Consider the following 27,225-nt stretch of genomic DNA (forward strand, 5'->3'; position numbering starts at 1 on the left):
TCTATAGGGTTGAGGTCAGGGCTTTGTGATGGCCACTCCAATACCTTGACTTTGTTGTCCTTAAGCCATTTTGCCACAACTTTGGAAGTATGCTTGGGGTCATTGTCCATTTGGAAGACCCATTTGCAAACAAGCTTTAACATCCTGACTGATGTCTTGAGATGTTGCTTCAATATATCCACATAGTTTTAGTTCCTCATGATGCCATCTATTTTGTGAAGTGCACCAGTCCCTCCTGCAGCAAAGCACTCCCACAACATGATGCTGCCACCCCCGTGCTTCACGGTTGGGATGGTGTTCTTCGGCTTGCAAGCCTCCCCCTTTTTCCTCCAAACATAACGATGGTCATTATGGCCAACAGTTCTATTTTTGTTTCATCAGACCAGAGGACATTTCTCCAAAAAGTATGATCTTTGTCTCCATGTGCAGTTGCAGAGCATAGTCTGGCTTTTTTATGGTGGTTTTGGAGCAGTGGCTTCTTCCTTGCTGAGCGGCCTTTCAGGTTATGTCGATATAGGATTCATTTTACTGTGGATATAGATACTTTTCTACCTGTTTCCTCCAGCATCTTCACAAGGTCCTTTGCTGTTGTTCTGGGATTGATTTGCACTTTTCGCACCAAAGTACATTCATCTCTAGGAGACAGAGTGTGTCTCCTTCCTGAACGGTATGATGGCTGCGTGGTCCCATGGTGTTTATACTTGCGTACTATTGTTTGTACAGATGAACGTGGTACTAATGCATTTGGAAATTGCTCCCAAGGATGAACCAGACTTGTGGAGGTCTACATTTTTTTCCCTGAGGTCTTGGGCTGATTTCTTTTAATTTTCCCATGATGTCAAGCAAAGAGGCACAGAGTTTGAAGGTAGGCCTTGAAATACATCCACAGGTACACCTACAATTGACTCAAATTAAGTCAATAAGCCTATCAGAAGCTTCTGAAGCCTTGACATCATTTTCTGGAATTTTCCAAGCTGTTTAAAGGTACAGTCAACTTAGTGTATGTAAACTTCTGACCCACTGGAATTGTGATACAGTGAATTATAAGTCAAATAATCTGTCTGTAAAAATTGTTGGAAAAATTACTTGTGTCATGCACAAAGTAGTGCCAAAACTATGGGCCAGTAGGAGGCACTCTTTCCTCAGGTCTAAAAAAAAAAAATATCCCAGTGCCCCAGGGCAGTGATTGGGGACATTGCCCTGTGTAGGGTGCTGTCTTTCAGATGGGATGTTAAACGGGTGTCCTGACTCTCTGTGGTCACTAAATATCCCATGGCACTTATTGTAAGAGTAGGGGTGTTAACCCTGGTAACCCTGGTGTCCTGGCTAAATTCCCAATCTGGTCCTCATACCATCACGGTTGGTATGAGGACCATCACGGTTGCCTAATCATCCCCAGCTTACAATTGGCTCATTCCTCCTCTCCCCTGTAACTATTCCCCAGGTTGTTGCTGTAAATGAGAATGTCTTCTCAGTCAACTTACCTGGTAAAATAAACATTTCATATTGGTATTCATATATTCACCTTCATTCTAATTTTCCCACTTATAGAGTGATGTCTGTGGAGAGAAAGAGGGAGAGGAAGTCATCTTGTGTTTCGTCAATGGCTGTTTCCTGTGTGTGTTGTGCTGTTTGTTTGAAGAGCAGGACGTGTAGCTGTAGTGGAGTGTTTTGAAAGATGTTTCCTGTCTAACTCACATTGCTCCAGCCAGACATAATCCTCCAAACCTCTTTGCTTTTCTATGAAAAACAGCACAGCATGGTCTGCCAGTCAATATTTTCTCCCTCTCTGTTTCCACACCCAGAGGAACGTACAAAAACATCATCCCAAAAAGAAATATTTGATCGAAATTCTTTCATTGCATTTCCATCTTCCCCAACAATCTGTTTTTGTACCTCCCTCCCTGTCTCTCTGTCTCTAGACTTCAAACTAGCAGACCTGGAAGCAGCGCAGCAATGAATATAAAAACAAAATGTGATTGTTCGTGTTTGATTGGTGTCCAAACTCTATTCTCTACCCAGCTGTCTGTCTGTCTGACAGAGAGCAGAGCAGAGCAGTACTTTATCTGAGGCCCATCTGGTGCCACATGAGGATTCCTCCTCTTATTCCTCTTTGAGTTAGAGGACGCACGCTCTGTTTGGCCCTAGCAGGGGCCGGTACGGGGCCGGCTTCCTTGTTGATTGACAGGTCAAAGCACTGACAGGATGGAAGTGAGTGTTAGGGTTTGTTCCAGTCCGAAGTGTCAAGCTCCATCTGAAGAGTCGGAGGTGCTTCCCTTGGTCTTCCTGTCATTCTGGATAGGGTCAGGAAAATTTATGTTCCGGATGTGTCTGACTGGCCAGGGTCCAGAGTCTGTGGAGGGAGGGAGGGAGGGAGGGAGGGAGGGAGGGAGGGAGGGAGAAAATTAGAGAAGCATACCCCACCAGCTGGTTGTGGGGCTCTGTTCACAAATACAAACAGACCCCACAGAGCCCCAGGACAGCAACACAATTAGAGCCAACCAAATTATGAGAAAACAAAAAGAGAAATACTTGACACATTGGAAAGAATAAACCCATAACCAAAGCAAATTGGAATGCTACCTTGCCCTAAACAGAGAGTACACAGTGGCAGAATACCTTACCACTGTACTAGGACTGACCCAAATTAGTCGACTGGTCGATTGTTTGGTCGTTAGGCTGTTGGTCGACCGAGATTGTTTTAGTAGAACAGTAACAAAAAAAAAATATATATATATAGAGATATATATATACACTGCTCAAAAAAATAACGGGAACACTTAAACAACACATCCTAGATCTGAATGAAATAAATAATCTTATTAAATACTTTTTTCTTTACATAGTTGAATGTGCTGACAACAAAATCACACAAAAATAATCAATGGAAATCCAATTTATCAACCTATGGAGGTCTGGATTTGGAGTCACACTCAAAATTAAAGTGGAAAACCACACTACAGGCTGATCCAACCTTGATGTAATGTCCTTAAAACAAGTCAAAATGAGGCTCAGTAGTGTGTGTGGCCTCCACGTGCCTGTATGACCTCCCTACAACGCCTGGGCATGCTCCTGATGAGGTGGCGGATGGTCTCCTGAGGGATCTCCTCCCAGACCTGGACTAAAGCATCCACCAACTCCTGGACAGTCTGTGGTGCAACGTGGCGTTGGTGGATGGAGCGAGACATGATGTCCCAGATGTGCTAAATTGGATTCAGGTCTGGGGAACGGGCAGGCCAGTCCATAGCATCAATGCCTTCCTCTTGCAGGAACTGCTGACACACTCCAGCCACATGAGGTCTAGCATTGTCTTGCATTAGGAGGAACCCAGGGCCAACCGCACCAGCATATGGTCTCACAAGGGGTCTGAGGATCTCATCTCGGTACCTAATGGCAGTCAGGCTACCTCTGGCGAGCACATGGAGGGCTGTGCGGCCCCCCAAAGAAATGCCACCCCACCATGACTGACCCACCACCAAACCGGTCATGCTGGAGGATGTTGCAGGCAGCAGAACGTTCTCCACGGCGTCTCCAGACTCTGTCATGTCTGTCACGTGCTCAGTGTGAACCTGCTTTCATCTGTGAAGAGCACCGGGCGCCAGTGGCGAATTTGCCAAACTTGGTGTTCTCTGGCAAATGCCAAACATCCTGCACGGTGTTGGGCTGTAAGCACAACCCCCACCTGTGGACGTCGGGCCCTCATACCACCCTCATGGAGTCTGTTTCTGACCGTTTGAGCAGACACATGCACATTTGTGGCCTGCTGGAGGTCATTTTGCAGGGCTCTGGCAGTGCTCCTCCTGCTCCTCCTTGCACAAAGGCGGAGGTAGCGGTCCTGCTGCTGGGTTGTTGCCCTCCTACGGCCTCCTCCATGTCTCCTGATGTACTGGCCTGTCTCCTGGTAGCGCCTCCATGCTCTGGACACTACACTGACAGACACAGCAAACCTTCTTGCCACAGCTCGCATTGATGTGCCATCCTGGATGAGCTGCACTACCTGAGCCACTTGTGTGGGTTGTAGACTCCGTTTCATGCTACCACTAGAGTGAAAGCACCGCCAGCATTCAAAAGTGACCAAAACATCAGCCAGGAAGCATAGGAACTGAGAAGTGGTCTGTGGTCACCACTTGCTGAACCACTCCTTTATTGGGGGTGTCTTGCTTATTGCCTATAATTTCCACCTGTTGTCTATTCCATTTGCACAACAGCATGTGAAATTTATTGTCAATCAGTGTTGCTTCCTAAGTAGACAGTTTGATTTCACAGAAGTGTGATTGACTTGGAGTTACATTGTGTTGTTTAAGTGTTCCCTTTATTTTTTTGAGCAGTATATATATCTACCGTTCAAAAGTTTGGTGTCACTTAGAAATGTCCTTGTTTTTGAAAGAAAAGCAATTTTTTTGTCCATTAAAATAACATCAAATTGATCAGAAATACAGTGTAGACATTGTTAATGTTGTGAATGACTATTGTAGCTGGAAACGGAAGATTTGTTATGGAATATCTACAAAGGTGTACAGAAGCCCATTATCAACAACCATCACTCCTGTGTTCCAATGGCACGTTGTATTAGCTAATCCAAGTTTATCATTTTAAAAGGCTAATTGATCATTGGAAAACCCTTTTGCAATTATGTTAGCACAGCTGAAAACTGCAGTGCTAATTAAAGAAGCAATGAAACTGGCCTTCTTTAGACTAGTTGAGAATCTGGAGCATCAGCATTTGTGAGAAACAGATGCCTCACAAGTGCTCAACTGGCAGCTTCATTAAATAGAACCCGCAAAACACCAGTCTCAACGTCACGAGTGAATAGGCGACTCCAGGATGCTGGCCTTCTAGGCAGAGTTCCTCTGTCTAGTGTCTGTGTTCTTTTGCCCATCTTAATCTTTTATTTTTATTGGCCAGTCTGTGATATGGCTTTTTCTTTGCAACTCTGCCTAGAAGGCCAGCATCCCGGAGTCGCCTCTTCACTGTGGACGTTGAGACTGAGGTTTTGTGCCTTCTATTTAATAAAGCTGCCAGTTGAGGACTTGTGAGGCGTCTGTTTCTCAAACTAGACACTCTAATCTACTTGTCCTCTTGCTCAGTTGTGCACCATGGCCTCCCACTCCTCTTTCTATTCTGGTTAGAGGCAGTTTGCGCTGTTCTGTGAAGGGAGTAGTACACAGCATTGTACGAGATCTTCAGTTTCTTGGCAATTTCTTGCATTGAATTTTCACTCATTTCTCAGAACAAGAATAGACTGACAAGTTTCAGAAGAAATTCTTTGTTTCTGGCCATTTTGAGCCTGTAATCGAACCCACAAATACTGATGCTCCAGATACTCAACTAGTCTAAAGAAGGCCAGTTGTATTGCTTCTTTAATTAGCACAACCATTTTCAGCTGTGCTAACATATTTTTTATTTTTTGCCTTTATTTAACTAGGCAAGTCAGTCAAGAAAAAATCTTATTTTCAATGACGGCCTAGGAACAGTGGGTTAACTGCCTTGTTCAGGGGCAGAACGACAAATTTGTACCTTGTCAGCTCAGGTATTCGATCTTGCAACCTTTCAGTTACTAGTCCAACGCTCTAACCACTAGGCTACGCTGCCGCAAAACGGTTTTCTAATGATCAATTAGCCTTTTACTTGGATTAGCTAACATAACGTGCCAATGGAACACAGGAGTGATGGTTGCTGATAATGGGCTTCTGTACGCCTATGTAGATATTCCATTAAAAAAAATCTTCTGTTTCCAGCTACAATAGTAATTTATAACACTAACAATGTCTACACTGTATTTCTGATCAATTTGATGTTATTTTAATGGACAAAAAAATGTGCTTTTCTTTCAAAAACAAGGACATTTCTAAGTGACCCCAAACTTTTGAACGGTAGTGTATATTTGCGCCTATCTCAGTGAATTAATCCATTGCGGAGGCCTAGACTAAAAACCAATTCATGGTTGATCCGAAATGTGGTCAGAGGCTCCATATGGAGGGTATAACGCAATTGCGGAGCCTCCATAGGCATGCAGAAGCCAAATCGGGCTCTGTACCGCATCACCATTCGCCTACCACATTTTGTAACAGTGCGGAGGGTTCTGTATAGCTCTGCATTGACATGATTGGTTGACAGTAGGTGGGGGCGGTAAATCCTGTATCAGCACAAACTCATTTCCTTGACAACAGCTCTGCACTGCAAGTACATGTATGAATGTGGGACCTTATATAGACTGGTAATTGCCTTTCCAAATCATGTCCAATCAATTGAATTTACCACAGGTGGACTCCAATCAAGTTGTAGAAACATCTCAAGGATGATCAATGGAAACAGGATGCACCTAAGGGTCTGAATACTTATGTAAATAATGAATTTCTGTTTTTTAATATTAATACATTTGCAAAAAATTCTACAAACCTGTTTTTTCTTTGTCATTGTGGGGTATTGTGTGTAGATTGCTGAGGAAATTGTTTTATTTAATCCATTTTAGAATAAGGCAGTAACGTAACAAAATGTGGAAAAAGTCAAGGGGTCTGAATACTTTCCGAAGGCACTTTATATCACCAGTAGTTCACCTTTAATTCCTATAATTTCTGATCTACAATGCTTTGGTCAGATGTGTCTGTCCCGAGCTCACTGGTGGGTAAACTCTGAGGGCCCAGAAAAATGTATACAATATTGCAAGTTCGTTGCAGAGAGGCCGTGCGTAGCCAGTGTGATTTATAGGATATTTATTTTTATCAGGATATTTTCTACCTGCAGGCTGCAATGTTTTTATTTGTTGCCTCTATGTAGGCTATTTTTACATAGTTGGCAATATAAGTTACTTTTTAGGTTTGTGTCATTTTCATTTGATTAACCACATGACAATGATTTTGAGATATGAAAATGTTATTATAAATTAAATGAAACTGTTTCACGAAAATGTGCATTTGAAAACCATAACTGGCACCCAGATCGGTAGAAATGGTAAGATAAATTGGCATTCAACCAAAGGTTGACAGCATGGCAAAGGTTGTTGACTCCTCGTGTAGCCTATTACTGGCAACTTCAGGAGAGTAATGGCAGAATTTGTGAAAGCAGAGCGGGATGAAAATAGTTGGGTCGGGTTAAGTTAGATTTTTTTCTGGTTATCTAGATCTCTGGCGCACTCGTGAGACATTTGTGTTATTTCATCAAACCTTAAGCTTTAAGCATCAGACAAGCTCAATGCATATAGTTGGTTGAATTATTTTTTACATTTTCAACCAATCGATTGGTCGAAAGAACAGACGACTTTAGGTCGACTAAGATTTTTTTTTAGTCTGGGACAGCCCTACTATGTACACACTCAGTGAGCATAGCCTAGCTCAGTGAAGCATGGTGCTGGCAGCATCATGCTGTGGGGATGTTTGTCATGGGCAGGGACTGGGAAACCTGGTCAGAATTGAAGGAATGATGGATGGTGCTAAATAAAGGGAAATTCTTGAGGGAAACCTGTTTCAGTCTTCCAGAGATTTGAGACTGGGACTGAGGTTCACCTTCCAGCATGGCAATGACCCTAAGCATACTGCTAAAGCAACACTCGAGTGGTTTAACCTCTTACATCTAGACGTTCCGCTAGCGGAACACCTGCTCCAATATCCAATGATAGGCGTGGCGCGAATTACAAATTCCTCAAAAATACAAAAACTTCAATTTTTCAAACATATGACTATTTCACAGCATTTTAAAGACAAGACTCTCCTTTATCTAACCACACTGTCCGATTTCAAAAAGGCTTTACAGCGAAAGCAAAACATTAGATTATGTCAGCAGAGTACCAAGCCAGAAATAATCAGACACCCATTTTTCAAGCTAGCATATAATGTCACAAAAACCCAGAAGACAGCTAAATGCAGCACTAACCTTTGATGATCTTCATCAGATGACACACCTAGGACATTATGTTATACAATACATGCATGTTTTGTTCAATCAAGTTCATATTTATATCAAAAAACAGCTTTTTACATTAGCATGTGACGTTCAGAACTAGCATACCCCCGCAAACTTCCGGGGAATTTGCTAACAATTTACTAAATTACTCACGATAAACGTTCACAAAAAGCATAACAATTATTTTAAGAATTATAGATACAGAACTCCTCTATGCACTCGATATGTCCGATTTTAAAATAGCTTTTGGTGAAAGCACATTTTGCAATATTCTAAGTACATAGCCCAGCCATCACGGGCTAGCTATTTAGACACCCGGCAAGTTTAGCACTCACCAATATCAGATTTACTATTATAAAAGTTTGATTACCTTTTGTTGTCTTCGTCAGAATGCACTCCCAGGACTGCTACTTCAATAACAAATGTTGGTTTGGTCCAAAATAATCCATCGTTATATCCGAATAGCGGCGTTTTGTTCGTGCGTCCCAGACACTATCCGAAATGGTAAATCAGGGTCGTGCGCATGGCGCAATTCGTGACAAAAAAAATCTAAATATTCCATTACCGTACTTCGAAGCATGTCAACCGCTGTTTAAAATCCATTTTTATGCCATTTTTCTCGTAAAAAAGCGATAATATTCCGACCGGGAATGTCCATTTAGCTAAACAGAAGAAAGAAAACAAAGCTTTCTGTCGACGCGGGCACAAGCCTGAGTCTCACAGTACTGTAACCAGCCACTACCCAAACGCGCTACTTTGTTTCAGCCAGAGCCTGCAAAGCCACGATTCAGCGTTTTGCCGCCTTCTGAGAGCCTATGGCAGCCGTAGGAAGTGTCATGGGACAGCTAAGATCCTCACTCTTCAATAAACAGAGACAAGAAGAACGACACCTTGTCAGACAGGCCACTTCCTGCATGAAATCTTCTCAGGTTTTTGCCTGCCATATGAGTTCTGTTATACTCACAGATACCATTCAAACAGTTTTAGAAACTTTAGGGTGTTTTCTATCCAAAGCCAATAATTATATGCATATTCTAGTTACTGGGCAGGAGTAGTAACCAGATTAAATCGGGTACGTTTTTTATCCAGCCGTGAAAATACTGCCCCCTAGCCATAACAGGTTAAAGGGAAACATTTAAATGTCTTGGAATGGCCTAGTCAAAGCCCAGACCTCAATCCAATTGAGAATCTGTGGTATGACTTAAAGATTGCTGTACACTAGTGGAACCCATCCAACTTGAAGGAGCTGGAGAAGTTTTGCCTTGAAGAATGGGCAAAAATCCCAGTGGCTAGATGTGCCAAGCTTATAGAGACATACCCCAAGAGACTTGCAGCTGTAATTGCTGCAAAAGGTGGCTCTACAAAGTAGAGGTCGACCGATTAATCGGAATGGCCGATTAATTAGGGCCGATTTCAAGTTTTCATAACAATCGGAAATCGGTATTTTTGGACACCGATTTGGCCAATATTCTATATTTTTATTTGTATTTTTTTTTAACCTTTATTTAACTAGGCAAGTCAGTTAAGAACACATTCTTATTTTCAATGACGGCCTAGGAACGGTAGATTAACTGCCTTGTTCAGGGGCAGAACGACAGATTTTTACCTTGTCAGCTCGGGGATTCAATCTTGCAACCTTACGGTTAACTAGTCCAACACTCTAACCACCTGCTTTACATTGCACTCCACGAGGAGCCTGCCTGTTACGCGAATGCAGTAAGAAGCCAAGGTAAGTTGCTAGCTAGCATTAAACTTATCTTATAAAAAACAATCAATCAATCATAATCACTAGTTAACTACACATGGTTGATGATATTACTTGTTTATTTAGCTTGTCCTGCGTTGCAAATAATCGCTTAGGTACATTTACATTTACATTTTAGTCATTTAGCAGACGCTCTTATCCAGAGCGACTTACAGCAGTGAATGCATACATTTCATAGATTTTTTTTTTTTTTCTGTGCTGGCCCCCCGTGGGAATCAAACCCACAACCCTGATGTTGCAAACACCATGCTCTAACAACTGATTTAAACCAAATTGTACATGTTTCATTATTTATTTGAGGCTAAATTGATTTTATTGATGTATTATATTAAGTTAAAATAAGTGTTCATTCAGTATTGTTGTAATTGTCATTATTACAAATAAATAAATAAAAAAAATTGGGTGATTAATCGGCATCGGCTTTTCTGGTCCCCCAATAATCGGTATCGGTATCGGCGTTGAAAAATGGAGCTATGGTTGCTCCAACCATAAACATCAATGCCTTTCTTAAAAACAATACATAAGTATATATTTTTAAACCTGCATATTTAGTTAATATTGCCTGCTAACATGAATTTCTTTTAACTAGGGAAAATGTGTCACTTCTCTTGCAAACAGTCAGGGTATATGCAGCAGTTTGGGCCGCCTGGCTCGTTGCGAACTGTGAAGACTATTTCTTCCTAACAAAGACAGCCGACTTCGCCAAACGGGGGATGATTTAACAAAAGCGCATTTGCGAAAAAAGCACAATCGTTGCACGACTGTACCTAACCATAAACATCAATGCCTTTCTTAAAATCAATACACAGAAGTATATATTTTTAAACCTGCATATTTAGCTAAAAGAAATCCAGGTTAGCAGGCAATATTAACCAGGTGAAATTGTGTCATTTTGCGTTCATTGCACGCAGAGTCAGGGTATATGCAACAGTTTGGGCAGCCTGGCTCGTCACTAACTAATTTGCCAGAATTTTACGTAATTATGACAGAACATTGAAGGTTGTGCAATGTAACAGGAATATTTAGACTTAGGGATGCCACCCATTAGATAAAATACGGAACGGTTCCATATTTCACTGACAGGAAAAATGTTTTGTTTTCAAGATGATAGTTTCCGGATTCGACCATATTAATGACCTAAGGCTCGTATTTCTGTGTGTTATTATGTTATAATTAAGTCTATGATTTGATAGAGCAGTCTGACTGAGCGGTGGTAGGCACCAGCAGTCTCGTAAGCATTCATTCATACAGCACTTTCGTGCATTTGCTAGCAGCCCTTCGCAATGCATTGCGCTGTTTATGACTTCAAGCCTGTCAACTCCTGAGATTAGGCTGGTGTAACCGATGTGAAATGGCTAGCTAGTTAGCCGGGTGCGCGGTAATAGCATTTCAAACGTCACTCGCTCTGAGACTTGGGAGTGGTTGTTCCTCTTGCTCTACATGGGTAACGCTGCTTCGAGGGTGGCTGTTGTCGATGTGTTCCTGGTTCGAGCCCAGGTAGGAGCGAGGAGAGGGATGGAAGCTATACTGTTACACTGGCAATACTAAAGTGCTTATAAGAACATCCAATAGTCAAAGGTATATGAAATACAAATCGTATAGAGAGAAATAGTCCTATAATTCCTATAATAACTAAAACCTAAAACTTCTTACCTGGGAATATTGAAGACCCATGTTAAAAGGAACCACCAGCTATCTCATGTTCTGAGCAAGGAACTTAAACGTTAGCTTTTTTACATGGCACATATTGCACTTTTACTTTCTTCTCCAACACTTTGTTTTTGCATTATTTAAACCAAATTGAACATGTTTCATTATTTATTTGAGGCTAAATTGATTTTATTGATGTATTATATTAAGTTAAAATAAGTGTTCATTCAGTATTGTTGTAATTGTCATTATTACAAATAAATAAGTAAAAAAATTGGGTGATTAATCGGCATCGGCTTTTCTGGTCCCCCAATAATCGGTATCGGTATCAGCGTTGAAAAAAATCATAATCGGTCGACCTCTAATACAAAGTATTGACTTTGGGGGGGAATAGTTACGCACGCTCAAGTTTATTTTTTTTGTCTTATTTCTTGTTTGTTTCATGAGAAAAAATATTTTGCATCTTCAAAGTGGTAGGCATGTTGTGTAAATCAAATAACACAAACCCCCCAAAAAATCATTATAATTCCAGGTTGTAAGGCAATAAAATTGGAAAAATGACAAGGGGGTGAATACTTTCGCAAGCCACTGTATCTGTTAAGCGAAATACCGCAGTGTGCAATCCCAGAAGCAACATTTGTGACCTGCTGCCACAAGAAAAGGTCAACCAGTGGTTCAAAAACACAAATGTAAATACAACCTATATATTTATATATTTCCCCTTCGTCATTCGTACATTCTACTATTTGCACATTGTCACAACAATGTACAGTGGCAAGAAAAAGTATGTGAACCCTTTGGAATTACCTGTATTTCTGCATAAATTTGTCATAAAATGTGATCTGATATTCATCTTAGTCACAACAATAGACAAACACAGTGTGCTTAAACTAATAATACACAAATTATTGTATTTTTCTTGTCTGTATTGAATACATCATTTAAACATTGACAGTGTAGGTTGGAAAAAGTATGTGAACCCCTAGGCCAGGGGTGTCCAACCCTGTTCATGGAGAGCTACAATCCTGTAGGTTTTCACTCCAACCCTCATCTAGCACACTTTCTAATAATTAGCTGGTTGATTAGCTGAACCAGGTTAGTTGCAACTGGGGTTGGAGCAAAAACATACAGGAAGATAGCTCTCCAGGAACAGGGTTGGACACCCCTGCCCTAGGCTAATGACTTTTCCAAAAGCTAATTGGAGTCCAATCAGTGAGACGAGATTGGAGGTGTTGGTTAGAGCTGCCCTGCCCAACAAAAATACTCACACAATTTGAGTTTGCTATTCACAAGAAGCATTGCCTGATGTGAACTATGCTTCGAACAAAAGAGATCTCAGAAGACCTAAGATTAAGAATTGTTGACTTGCATAAAGCTGGAAAGGGTTAAAAAAGTATCTCTAAAAACCTTGATTTTCATCAGTCAGGAGAAAGTTCAGCACTGTTGCTACTCTCCCTAGAAGTGCAAGAGCACAGTGCAGAATGCTCAATGAGGTTAAGAAGAATCCTAGAGTGTCAGCTAAAGACTTACAGAAATATCTGGAACATGGTAACATCTCTGATGAGTCTACGATACATAAAACACTAAACAAGAATGGTGTTCATGGGAGGACACCACAGAAGAAGCCACTGCTGTCCAAAAAAACATTGCTGCATGTCTGAAGTTCGCAAAAGAGCACCTGGATGTTCCACAGCGCTTCTGGCAAAATATTCTATATGCTATCATCGACGGAAAAATGTATTCCCAAGTTTATCAAGATATTTTGCAAGAGAATGTCAGGCTATCTGTTCGCCAATTGAAGCTCAACAGAAGTTGGGTGATGCAACAGGACAACGACCCAAAACACAGATGTAAATCAACAAAGAATGGCTTCAACAGAAGAAAATACGCCTTCTGGAGTGACCCAGTCAGAGTCCTGACCCCAACCCGATTTAAAATGCTGTGGCATGACCTCGACAGAGGTTCACACAAGACATCCTAAGAATTTTGCTGAATTGAAACAGTTTTGTAAAGATGAATGGTTCAAAATTCCTCCTGACCGTTGTGCAGGTCTGATCCACAACTACAGAAAACGTTTGGTTGAGTTTATTGCTGCCAAGGGGGGGTCAACCAGTTATTAAATGCAAGGGTTCATATACTTTTCCCACCCTACACTGTGAATGTTTACACAGTGTGTTCAATAAAGACATGAAAACATATAATTGTGTGTTATTAGCTTAAGCAGACTGTGTTTGTCAGGTGTTGTGACATAGATGAAGATCAGATCAAATATTATGAACAATTTATGCAGAAATCCAGGTAATTCCAAAGGGTTCACATACTTTTTCTTGCCACTGTATGTAGCTTATGTAAAACTGTAAATGTTATACTACATTTTCTTCCCTGTTAATCGTGCAGGTAGCCTAGTGGTTAGAGTGTTGGACTAGTAACCGGAAGGTTGCAAGATTGAATCCCCGAGCTGACAAAGTAAAAATCTGTCGTTCTACCCCTGAACAAGGCAGTTAACCCACTGTTCCTAGGCTGTCATTGAAAATAATAATTTGTACTTAACTGACTTGCCTAGTTAAATAAAGGAAAACATTTAAATATATTTTAAACGTTGTTATTCTCTTTGTGTGTGAAATGTTTACTGTTAAATGCAGGATTGTTTTTGTCTTTGTTTTGTTTAACTTGCAATGTTCGTTTTTGTCGTTGTTGCATGTTTTTCTTGCCAATAAAGCCACTTTGAAGAGAGAGCGAGATCCAGATGAAGGCTGGCCAGCGGATACGAGGACAATGCTGGCTACCATTACAAAGAGCTTCCTAGGGTTATAATCTGCAGCTATAGCTGCTCCGTCCTCTCAGTGCCTTTTTTTTCCTGGAATGCTCTTATACTAGAGAACCAGGACTAGGGCACACACAGATACACACAGGATTAGCATGTAAACCTTCCATAGAGAGCATTATTAAACAAATAATTCCTCTCATTACAGAGTCTATTGACCCAGATTGTCACTGTGCTGCCAGTGGACCAGAGGCTATTGGCTAGTGTTAGCACTAGCTGCATCAGTCAGGAGAGAGTCAGGGGCTAAATGCTAGTGATTAATGTTTGCGCTAGCTGCATCATCCACAGAGACTGATCCTGGAGAATCAGAGGCTTAGTGCAAATGGATATTGTTAGCCCTAGCTGCATAATCTACAGAGGATAATGACTAATTATAGAAAGTATTCACACCCCTTGACTTTTTTCAAAAATGGTGTTACAAATTGGGATTAAAATGGATTTAATTGTCTTTTTTTCCAACAATCTACACAAAACACTCTGTAATGTCAAAGTGGAACATTTGTTATTTTTTGGGGGGCGGGGGGTTCATGAAAAATAGAACTAGTATATCAAATCACATTTTATTTGTCACATGCGCCGAATCCAACAGGTGTAGTTCTTACCGTGAAATGCTTATTTACAAGCCCTTAACCAACAATGCAATTCAAGAAATAGGTAAAGAAATAGGTAAAGAATTAAGTAAAAAATTAAATAGAAAAATGAACAGAAGAAAATTACATAACAATAACGAGGCTATGTGCGGGGATACAGGTTAGTCGGGGTAATTTGTAAGGTGACTATGCATAAATAATAAACAGTGAGTAGCAGCAGTGTAAAAACAAGGGGGTGGGGGTCAATGTAAATTGTCCGGGTGGCCAATTGTTCAGCAGTCTTATGGCTTGGGGGTAGAAGCTGTTAAGGAGCCTTCTGGTCCTAGACTTGGTGCTCTGGTACCGCTTGCCGAGAGAACACTCTATTACTTGGGTGACTGGAGTCTTTGACCATTTTTGGGGCTTTACTTTGACACCGCCTAGTCATATACAGTATCAGTCAAAGTTTGGACAACCTACTCATTCAAAGGTTTTTCTTTATTTTTACTATTTTCTACATTGTAGAATAATAGTGAAGACATCAAAATTATGAAATAACACATATGGAATCATGTAGTAACCAAAAAAGTGTAAAACAGATTCTTCAAAGTAGCCACCCTTTGCCTTGATGACAGCTTTGCACACTCTTGGCATTCTCTCAACCAGCTTCACCTGGAATGCTTTTCCAAAAGTCTTGAAAGAGTTCCCACATATGCTGAGCATTTGTTGGCTGCTTTCCCTTCACTCTGCGGTCCAACTCATCCCAAACCATCTCAATTGGGTTGAGGTCGGGTGATTGTGGAGGCCAGGTCAATTGATACAGCACTCCATAACTTTCCTTCTTGGTCAAATGGACTTTCATTGTTCTTTGCTTATTTGAGCTGTTTTTGCCATAATATGGACTTTGTCTTTTACCAAATAGGGCTATCTTCTGTATACCACACCTACCTTGTCACCACACAACTGATTGGCTCAAACGCATTAAGAAGGAAAGAAATTCCCCAAATTAACTTTTAACAAGGCACACCTGTTAATTGAAATGCATTCCAGGTGACTACCCCATGAAGCTGATTGAGAGAATGCCAAGAGTGTGCAAAGCTGTCATCAGGGCAAAGGGTGGCTACTTTGAAGAATCTCAATCGTGGGTGAAGAATCACAGTCGTGGTTGAACAGGGAGTACAGGAGGGGACTAAGCACTTACACCTGAGGGTCCCCAGTGTTGAACATCAGCGTGGCAGATGTGTTGTTGCCTACCCTTACCACCTGGGGGCAGCCCATCAGGAAGTCCAAGATCCAGTTGCAGAGGGAGGTGTTTAGTCCCAGTGTCCTTAGCTTAGTGTTGAACACTGAGCTGTAGTCAATGAACAGCATTCTCACATAGGTGTTCCTTGATTAGATAAGTATTCAACCCCATGAGGCAATACATGTTAGGATCACCTTTGGCAGGATTACATTGTTGAGTCTTTTTAGGTGAGTCTCTAAGAGCTTTGCACACCTGGATTGTACATTATTTGTCCATTGTTCTTTTTTAAACTCTTCAAGCTCTGTCAAGTTGGTTGTTGATCATTGTTAGACAGCCATTTTCAAGTGTTGCCATAGATTTCCAAGCCAATTTAAGTCAAAACTGTTACTAGGCCACTAAAGAACATTCAATGTCGTCTTGGTAAGCAACTCCAGTTCATATTTGGCATTGAGTTTAGGTTATTATCCTGCTGAAAGGTGAATTTGTCTCCCAGTGTCTGTTGGATAGCAGACTGAACCAGGTTTTCCTCTAGGATTTTGCCTGTGCTTAGCTCTATTCATAATTTATCCCCCTCAAAAAAACTCCATAGTCCTTGCCGATGACGAGCATATCCATGACATCATGCAGCCACCACCAAGCTTAAAAATATGAAGATTGGTAATCAATGATGTGATGTGTTGGATTCGCCCCAAACATAATGCTTTGTATTCAGGACAAAAAGTTAATTTCTTTGCCATTGGCCTCATGGTGAAACCCCTGAGCGGTTTCCTTCCTAGGGTGACTAGGGTGTATTGATACACCAAAGCGTAAAGGGATATTCATTGTCTGCATTTTTTTTACCGATATTCCAATAGGTGCCCTTCTTTGCGAGGCATTGGAAAACCTCCCTGGTCTTTGCGGTTGAATCTGTGCTTGAAATTCTCTATTTGATGGAGGGAGCCTACAGATAATTGTATGTGTGGGGTACAGAAATGGGGTAATTATTTAAAGAAAATCATATTAAACACTATTATTGCACACAGAGTGAGTCCATGCAACTTATTATGTGACTTGCTAAGCAAATCTTTCCTCCTGAACGTATTTAAGCTTGCCATACCAAAGCGGTTGAACACTTATTGACTCAAGACGTTTCAGCTTTAAATGTTTTATTAATTTGTTGACATTTCTAAAAACAAAATTCCACTTTGACATTGTTGGTATCTCAATTTAATGATTTTTAAATTCAGGCTGTAACACAACAAAATTTGGAGAAATGGTGCAGCTCTCCTTCTCTTGATCTCTCTAAGAGGCGTAGTGCTTACATGTCAATTAACATATATAGGTGGTATAGCTGTTGATTGTGTTTTAAATTGGGGGAGAACAGAAATGTGGATGCTTCAAGCTAATTAGCCAGTTAGGACAAAACGGTAATTAGCTTGGTAGGGCACTCAAATATTGTGCACAATATTATGTTTCATTTACTGTTAGTATTATACCTGTAATGGGGCCTTGTCATTGGCTGATGCAGGTGCTTGATTCTATAGCTGGCTTAACCCTTTTTCCCTGTGTGATGACATCATCAATGGTGGCCTTTAAAGTGTCCCAGTATTGTGTGTGCTTTCCAGTGGCTTTATACGTATCTCATAACATCATACTGTATATTGTAGGGATCATCAACTAGATTCAGCCGCTGGCCGATTTGGAACATAATTACAAGTAATTTGTAGACTGCGAATTGACCGCAAGAAATTCCAAACATATATCATATTTGACTTAAACATAATTTCAGACCTTGCTTACATTTGTATACGATCACGTATCTCTCTACTATGTGTGGGAATACTTGGGAACAGATTTCTTCAATTAAAATCACTTGGAGCTGATTTCCTGGTGTTGTTACAGTCTATTATGTCCAACAATGAAAATGCAAATACAGTTTGGGAACCCTGCTATATAGGATGTGTGTAGGATTTTGATTTGGGCTGTATTGTTGACTGTCGGTGTGACATCATCAAAAGTGGCCATGATACGATTGTGGATTTATATGTGTTAATGGAAACCTCCCTCAGCTTCTGTAGCACTACCATCTTATCCCAGACTATATTCTCTCCATAGAACTGTAACTGAACAGAACAGTCTTGTGTGTTTTCAGGTGGCAGTAGAAAGCACTCTCTCAGACAGAGCAAGTGGGTCGATATCAAACACCGTGCCAAAATAAATCTCTTTGTTTTTCCATTCTTCTGTGGCTGAAAGATGGATGCGGGCTTTAAGTCAGTCTTTATTTGAACTGAATGTACTGAGTGTGAGCACTCAAGAGCATTGTAGTCAGCTAGCTGGTATAGATGTGTGTGTGTGTGTGTGTGTGTGTGTGTGTGTGTGTGTGTGTGTGTGTGTGTGTGTGTGTGTGTGTGTGTGTGTGTGTGTGTGTGTGTGTGTGTGTGTGTGTGTGTGTGTGCAAAGCTCCGTAAAACAACACAGTAATTAAACAATTGGCCCTATCTTAATGAGCCTACATTTCCTCATTCAATAATTTGCATATACTGTATATCGTTTTTTTGTATATGTCTGCCAGTTTTTTTTGAAAATTGAAGAAAATTCTCCTTCTGACAACAGAAAACAAAAAATGAGTTGTCTCCTGTGAATGACCATGCTTTTCTTTACAACACTTCACTAGCTGTATATAGACAATAAGATTATACAGCATATGGTTTCAAAGGTAGATCGAAGGTGAGACAGGGCACAACGCAATATATTGTTGTTGTTTAATAGAGATGAAGAAAGAGAGATTTCTCAGAAAGTACCTGAGAACATGTTAGCTGAAGGTGATGGGGAACGTGTGAGTGAACGTGTTTGTGAACATGTGTTGATTTAAGACTGTGTACAGGTAACTGCCAAAATAAAGGAAACTTTCATAGGGCTTTTTTATTATATATATTGTTTTCTTTATGTAACTAGTCAAGTCAGTTTAAACCTCTCTGGGGTATGTGGGACGGTAGCGTCCCAACTCGCCAACAGCCAGTGAAATAGCAGAGCGCCAAATTCAAAACATCAAAAATCTCATAATTCAAATTTCCCACACATACAAGTATTATACACCATTTTAAAGATAATCTTCTCGTTAATCCAACCACAATGTCCGATTTCAAAAAGGCTTTACGGCAAAAGCATAGCATTAGATTATGTTAGGACAGCACCTAGCCAAGAAAAACCACATAGCCATTTTCCAAGCAAGGAGAGGCGTCACAAAAAAACAGAAATACAGCTAAAATGAATCACTAACCTTTGATGATCTTCATCAGATGGCACTCATAGGACTTCATGTTACACAATACATGTATGTTTTGCTCGATAAAGTTCATATTTTTATCCAAAAACCCCATTTTACATTGGTGTGTAATATTCAGAAATGTTTTGCCTCCAAAACTTCCTGTGAATGAGCACATCAATTTACAGAAATACTCATCATAAACTTTGATAAAAGATACAAGTGTTATGCACAGAATGATAGGTAACTTCTCCTTAATGCAACCGCTGTGTCAGATTTAAAAAAAGATTTACGGCGAAAGCAAACTTTACAATAATCTGAGTACAGCGCTCAGACATCAAAACAAGCCATACAGATACCTGCCATTTTGGAGTCAACAGAAGTCACAAATAGCATTATAAATATTCACTTAACTTTGATGATCTTCATCGGAATGCACTCCCAGGAATCCCAGTTCCACAATAAATGTTTGTTTTGTTTCGATAAAGTCCATATTTATGTCCAAATACTTCCTTTTTGTTCAAGCATTCAGTCGAGTAATCCAAATGCACTGTGCTTGCGCAGTAAGTTGAGACGAAAAGTCAAAAAAGTTATATTACAGTTCGTAGAAACATGTCAAACGATGTATAGAATCAATCTTTAGGATGTTTTTATCATCAATCTCCATAATATTCCAACCGGACGATTTCTTTGTCTTCAGAAATGAAAAGGAACACACCTCACTCTCACGGGAGTGCGTGTGATTGAGCTCATGTCATTTTCTTAGTCATCTGATTCCAAGAGCTCTTATTCTCTCCCCATTCACAGTAGAAGCATGAAACAACGTTCTAAAGAATGTTGACATCTAGTGGAAGCCTTAGCAAGTGCAAAATGACCCCACAGACACTGTATATTAGATAGGCAGTCACTTGAAAAACTACAAACCTCAGATTTCCACACTTCCTGTTTGGATTTTTTCTCAGGTTTTTGCCTACCATATGAGTTCTGTTATACTCACATACATTATTCAAACAGTTTTCTATCCAAATCTACATATTTTAGCTTCTGGGCCTGAGTAGCAGTCAGTTTACTACGGGCACGCTTTTCATCCGGACGTCAAAATACTCTCCCCCTACCCCAAAGAAGTTAAGAACAAATTCTTATTTTCAGTGACAGCCTGGGAACAGTGGGTTAACTGCCTTGTTCAGGTGCAGAACAACAGATTTTTACTTTGTCAGCTCGGTGATTTGATCTTGCAACCTTTCAGTTACTAGTCCAACGCTCTCACCACTAGGCTACCCTGCCACGCCGTTGGGTGATCCACGAGCCAGAACAGTGTCTGGAACTCTATTTGAGGGATGCGCACCATTCTTCCAAGAGAAATTTCAGCATTTGGTGTTTTGTTGATGGTGGTGGAAAACAGTCTCGGGTGCTGCTCCAGAATCTCCCATAAGTGTTCAATTGGGTTGAGATCTGGTGACTGAGACGGCCATAGCATACGGTTTACATCGTTTTCATGTTCATCAAACCGTTCAGTGATCACTCGTGCCATGTGGATGGGGACATTGTCATCCAATGGAGGCATAGCTATGGTATCCAAAAGAATGGCCTGACCAGCATTTTTATACATGACCCTAAGCATGATGGGATGTTAACTGCTTCATTAACTCAGGAACCAGCACCTGCTTTCTATATACTTTGCATAACTCATTTACTCAAGTGTTTCCATTATTTTGGCAGTTACCTGTATATGTAGTGATGAGCTGAGGACTGAGGACTGAGGGCGTCCCCTGCCGACATTGAGAAAAGACTTAGGAGCATACCCATGGCTTTCCCTCTTCCTCACTTACAGTGTCTTCTCTTTTCACACACACACACACATCTCTCTCTCTCTTTCCCTCTTTCCCTCTCTCTCTTTCTCTCTCACACACACGCACAACCACCCTCTCCCCCATGCGTGTTAACTAACTCTCTCTCTCCCCCCTCTTTCCCTCCTCTTCCAGATCTCATCTGATGCCGAGGCTGAAGGAGTCTCGCAGCCACGAGTCGTTGCTCAGCCCCGGTAGTGCTGTGGAGGCCGTGGACCTCAGCATGGAGGACGAGGTGCTCATCAAACCTGTTCACAGCTCCATCCTCGGACAGGACTACTGCTTCCAGGTGAGGGTCAGAACACATGGAAACACACACACAGAGAGACACACACACAGACAGACACACACACAAGAGTATGCACACGCATTCACAAACATGCGTGCACTCACATACTCACAGCATCTAGGGCCAGGACTACTGCTTTGAAGTCAGGGGCTGCAAATGTGCAGACACACAAGTGCACACACGCTTGTATACACAAAATGTGCTTTATCCTGGGGAAAGATATTTCTTCAATGAGAGAGATGAACACTAGAGACACATTCACTTGAACACACACCCATATAATACACCTGGCAAGGCCCTCTTCATTGAGAGCACACTGTCACACACACACACACACACACACACACACACACACACACACCCACAGGAGCGCTGCCTTGAGATGAGCCCAATTACCATATGCACACGCACACAGCAGGACCGCGGCTCTAAAACGAGCCCTGCTGGCAGTAGACACGGCACTGAGAGGAGAGGAAAGTGAGTGACTAAGCACTCCATGAGCACTGTGTGAGCAGGCTGAGAGTGAAAAATAACCAGCCATTGTCTAGCACGGACTGAAGAGGCCTTCACTGTTCTCTATCACCTTCATCGCACTGCACTCTCTCTCTCTCGTTTTTTTTTTCTCTCGCATATGCTCTCTATTTCTCTCACTCTTTTTTCTCTCTCTAGTACATTCTCTCTCTTGTCCTCTCTTATGTCCAATCACCACAGAGTACTGTCCAATCGCATCGTTCCTATTTCAGCTCCACCAACCCTCGGTCAGACACCTCATCTCACCGTGTGTGTGTGCGTGTGTGTGTGTGTAGTCTAGTATTCATATACCAAGATAAGACTAGTTGTAGGCATTTTTCCTTCTGAGACTCTATGTCCTGTGCCCTGTATCTGTTTTTTCCATGTATGAAGGACAGTAGTCACTGTGTTGTGTTTCTCTGTGTTTCAGGTCACCACTTCAACGGGAACTAAATGTTTCTCCTGTCGATCGTCAGCCGAAAGGGACAAATGGATGGAGAACCTAAGGAGAGCCGTCCACCCCAACAAGGTGAGACATGATTGACCAAGTGCAGGTTCATAACAAAAGAAATAGATGCCTATACACTGTTGGAGCCTCCATGTTGTTTTAACCAGACAATGTTGCACCAGAAGGTCTTTGTCAGGCTTCTGACAAAGGAAGGGGATAATCTAGTTCAAGTACAGACATTGACAGTCTGGATTCCAAACCTATCACTCACAACTCCACAAGGGCCTGGGAAAGATAGCCAAGTGACCTAATTGGAATTGAGCCATTGAGTCAGACATTTAGACCGAGGCAGTTGGATCATCCACACGGTCTGGGATACAGTATGGTACATCCGCGATGGTGTGATGGGCCTCCCAGTGAGACAGAGAGACAGATCTGTAAAGGGACACAGTCCAAACAGTCTCCAGACTGCCAGTGTCAAATAGAGGTCCCAACGCACATGTTCCCCTCCGCCGCTTTCCTCTCGGCTCAAAACGTTTTCCTTTAATCACAACAGCGCAGAAAGACGGCAGGCGAGCGGCTAACATATGGCTCCCTGCGTCAAGCCCCCCCTAAAAAATGTAAATCTGACAGCACTCTCCCGCTTTCATCTTTCTTTATTTAGCAAACGACTTGCTAATTAGAACTTTAAGGAAAAAGTTTGGCTTGAACCATTGCATTTTGTTTTCTTCTCAAAATACTCTCCTGGCACAGATATGAATTTTTCCATCTCAACCTTGCAAGTTTTTAATTATTATGTGATTTTTCCACAGATTAGACACAGTGTAAGTTTGCATGTCTGTCCATAAACATCAGCGGGAGAAACAGATGTTAAGGCGTTTTTTGAAAAGGGGAGGAAAGTCTTTGTAGTGGGTGTTAAATAACGTGTCATATCCAAAAGAGTCAGAAAGCCATTTTCAGAGTTCTATTCATGAGATACTTATTGTTTTACTGGTTAAATTAAATTAGCATAATGAACTGTGTTTATATGTAGGAGCTACCGTGCAGGCCCATTAACATGTGCATTTTAATCAGCTATTGATCTGCTTATTTATTTTTTATAATTTTCTGGTGGGGGATGTTTAACACCTTAATTGCCCGTTATATGCTAATCTCAACCCACCCTCCCTGCACTCCAGTGAGTCAAGATTTGATCAAGCACACCTCAAGTATTTTTTTATATTTTAGATATGTTGCTGTTATTTTTCCTTTTTTGGAAGGCTCGGAAACTACAATGTTTACTGAGAGAAGCACCACGTTCCCATAGAAAACTGCTAGTGGCACCAATATACCTGCATACTATTTGAGATATGTATTAGATCCAGATCTGGCTACCACTGACCCTAACCGCCCCTCTCCGCTCCCTCAAATATTTCAAAGTATTTGAGTTACAGTGAGTATGTACGAGAGTCTAGACCCAGGTCTGTGATCTACCCCTAAACCCAGCCCTCCCTCTCTCTATCCCCACACAGGACAACAGCAGGCGGGTGGAGAACATGCTGAAGCTGTGGATCATCGAAGCCAAGGACCTTCCTGCCAAGAAGAAGTACTTCTGCGAGCTGTGTCTGGACGACGCACTGTACGCCCGCACCACCTGCAAGCTCAAGACCGACAACGTCTTCTGGGGCGAGCACTTTGAGTTCAACAACCTCCCGGCCGTCAAAAGCATCACGGCCCACCTCTACAAGGACTCGGACAAGAAGAAGAAGAAAGACAAGAACAACTACATCGGACTGGTCAACATCCCCGTCGCCGCGGTGACGGGGAGGCAGTTTATGGAAAAGTGGTACTCTGTGAGCACGCCGACGCCCAATAAGGGTAAGACGCCGGGGCCCATGATCCGGATCAAGGCCTGCTACCAGAGCATGAACATCCTGCCTATGGAGATGTATAAGGAGTTTGCAGAGTACACCACCAATAACTACATGTTGCTGTGCTCTGTGCTGGAGCCTGGCATCAGTGTGAAGAACAAGGAGGAGATGGCTTCTGCACTGGTCCATATTCTACAGAGCACCGGCAAGGCCAAGGTAGGAACTATGTATTCACGCACGACTGTAGGTCGCATATTATTATATTAACTGCCGATCATCAAGATTACTCTTTCACATACACATTTACTTTTATTTTACACATGTTTTGGTTAAATTCGCGGGCAATGTTTACGGTAAAATACTTTGCTCAAGGTAGCAACTGCATCAGGAGTGTTGGCTAAGTAAGGTCAATATCTTTCATCCTCAACATGTAGGTATCAGAACTCAGCCTATGTTCTGTAATACAGTGGTACTCTGTGTCACCAAGTTCAAACTGAAGGCAAGTGAAGCCAATGAATGTGACCAAACTTGACAAAATGCTTTTTTTTTTTTACTTTGACCCGGCCAGACAGGTGATTTCTTGTTCATTCAACAGAGAGTCTTGACTTTTTCCTTTTGGAGTAGATGGCCACATGTTAGTTCGACAGAGGAAGTATTACATCTCAAATGAGCGTTTAATCCATCCTCAGTTCTCCTTAGTTCACTCTCCTGCAGGGTTGTAAAGCTCAGGGATGTTTGGGACGGATGTTCAACACAACAGAACATAACAGAAGAGACGTGATGGGTGTTAGCTGCTGTGTTATTAGGCCTAGATTAACCCACTGCAGTCTTGGCATGTCTACTTTAGTCCTTTTTAAATCTACCACAACAGGGGGCCCTTTTGGAGCGATTATCTCTCATCCATTCAGCAGTCTACACTTTACCACACTGACACACCCTCTCTCGCTCTCTCACTCTTGCTCGAGCTGTCTTATTGGTTATCTACTGCACTTCCTGTCATGAGTCGTATGCACAATTCATTGGCTGCTGCCTCGGTAAGAGAAGGATTCATTGCTCTATTCTCTTTATGTTATTTTCCAGTTGAAGCTCCCTGACTTTCTCTCTCTGACTTTAGAGCGAGACTGCCACGATGAACAATTAGTACTTAAGAGGTCCTGCTGGACCGCAGTAGACTGTCGCTGTCCCTGTTCTGGGTTGGGTTCACACACACACACACACACACACACACACACACACACACACACGTTACAAAGGTACTATAGGTCTCTGGAGAGATGGTCACACTGTTAATTAGACCTAATTAATTACAGTGTCCCTGAAAAGTGTTCAACTTTCGCCTCTCCCTTACCTCTCTCCTCCCTCCCTCCTCTTTCTCCCTTACCTCCTTCCTCCCTCTGCCTGTCGTCTTAAATGGAGACAGGTCGTTAAACTTTAATACCAGCGGAGAGAAGCAGTTTCAAGGTTGATTTACACTGGGACGTCTTTATTTTCCCCCACAGATCTATAGGTTTGGTAGATCACACAATCCCAATGGAAGTATTCCCCTCATTCGCTCTACAAATGTTTATTGCGACCAGACTAATAATTTAAAAGCCAGTAATAGCTTTTAAAGGGATAGACAAAATCAAATGGATACATTTAGCCTGGTCAAGAATGTATTGACTGATTCATTCAAGTAAAGCTGTTTTCCGTTTGGATATTAGTTTGGTTGGCTTCAGCTGTGGTCAGACAAGCAAACTACCCTCCTTCTAAAAGGATTTAACTAATTAAGGAAAACTTAGATATGATGTTGTTTGTCCATCCTCGTTTGGCCATTTCATGTGTGCACACATGCAGTACATTTTTTTAGAACTAGATTACCCTCGAATCCTAGGCTACATTCTCGACGGAGCACTATACACATTGTAGCCCACAGCACCACAACACATCCAAAATATTCCCAACTAATAGTCCCCAAAAATATTCCAAACTATATTTTACCCAGGCCTAATACTATGCTGTGTATTTTCATATCCTGATTTACGCTGTGTGGTTTGTCCTTTTTACAAGCTACAGATTAAGCCTTGGGCCAAACTTCCCTCTGCTCTGCTCATCTCTAAATTATTTTTTGCTGGCTGTCTTTTTCATCCAAGTCGATGACTGCTCCTTGACCGCAGCAACCAAATACACATCTACAAAATATTTGTCATCCACACAATCCTTGAGGGGAACCCATCATATTTTTCATTCGAAGGACTCTGCCATCATATCTGGCCAACGATAGCATCTGGAGAGCCAAAGTTAATTTGGCTGGTTGTTTTTGTTATCACATTCCATTTTTTATTTATTTAAACCTTTATTTAACTAGGCAAGTCAGTTAAGAAAAATTATTTTTTCCTTTGACGGCCTACCAATTACCCGAACGACGCTGGGCCAATTGTGCGCCACCCTATAGGACTCCCAATCCCGGCCGGTTGTGATACAGCCTGGAATCGAACCAAGGTGTCTGTGGTGACGCCTCTAGCCCCTAAATGACAGCCTCTTTGTGTTATGTCTGGCTGTTCTACACCCCGTCTTGTTTATTATTTCGTCTTGTGACTGTGCCGACGTAGTGTCTACAGAACAAGTCTAAACCTTTTGATCCTCTACCTACCTACTCACTCACTCATCCCTTCACCCCGCTGTTGATTCTAATGATGCTGATGTGAAGTCAGTTCTGGTAACATTAGCAGCGTTAACTTAAGAAAGCACGGAGACAGACTTTCCTCGGCGGTGCGTCACGATCAGCTGGTTAATTATGATTACAGTCATTGGGGTGGAGAGACGTGTCTAACACCTGCCCTGTCAGGGGGGAGTCGGTCTCTCTCTCTCTCTCTCTCTCTCTCTCTCTCTCTCTCTCTCTCTCTCTCTCTTTCTCTCTCTTTCTCTCAGGCTGTGTAGCCCCTCTAGTCTCTGTTGATTTGTGTTGAGGAGGGGGAGGGGACTCTGGTGATTACATTGTGGTTGGTTGTTTTTTAGGTGATGATGATGAACACAGTGTTTTCTTTTTTAACACGAAGGAGGTTCGCCTTTGGTGCTTTCTCTCTCTGTCTGTCACTAACACTCTCT

The 27,225-nt window shown here is 41.7% G+C and overlaps 1 protein-coding gene across 7 annotated transcripts in view; it reads left to right on the forward strand.

Annotated features, from left to right (window-relative positions):
* LOC106562976 (disabled homolog 2-interacting protein) overlaps positions 1–27,225 on the forward strand; it is a 256,858-nt gene that overhangs the window by 194,443 nt on the left and 35,190 nt on the right. For all 7 annotated transcript variants that reach the window (XM_014128136.2, XM_014128138.2, XM_014128140.2 and 4 more), the window contains 3 exons: positions 21,177–21,330; positions 22,271–22,369; positions 23,800–24,354. In XM_014128136.2, coding sequence (XP_013983611.2) covers positions 21,177–21,330; positions 22,271–22,369; positions 23,800–24,354 — 808 coding nt within the window. The remainder of the gene's footprint in view (positions 1–21,176; positions 21,331–22,270; positions 22,370–23,799; positions 24,355–27,225) is intronic.

This window comes from Salmo salar, chromosome ssa11 (genome assembly GCF_905237065.1).
Source record: "Salmo salar chromosome ssa11, Ssal_v3.1, whole genome shotgun sequence".
Lineage (NCBI taxonomy): Eukaryota > Metazoa > Chordata > Actinopteri > Salmoniformes > Salmonidae > Salmo > Salmo salar.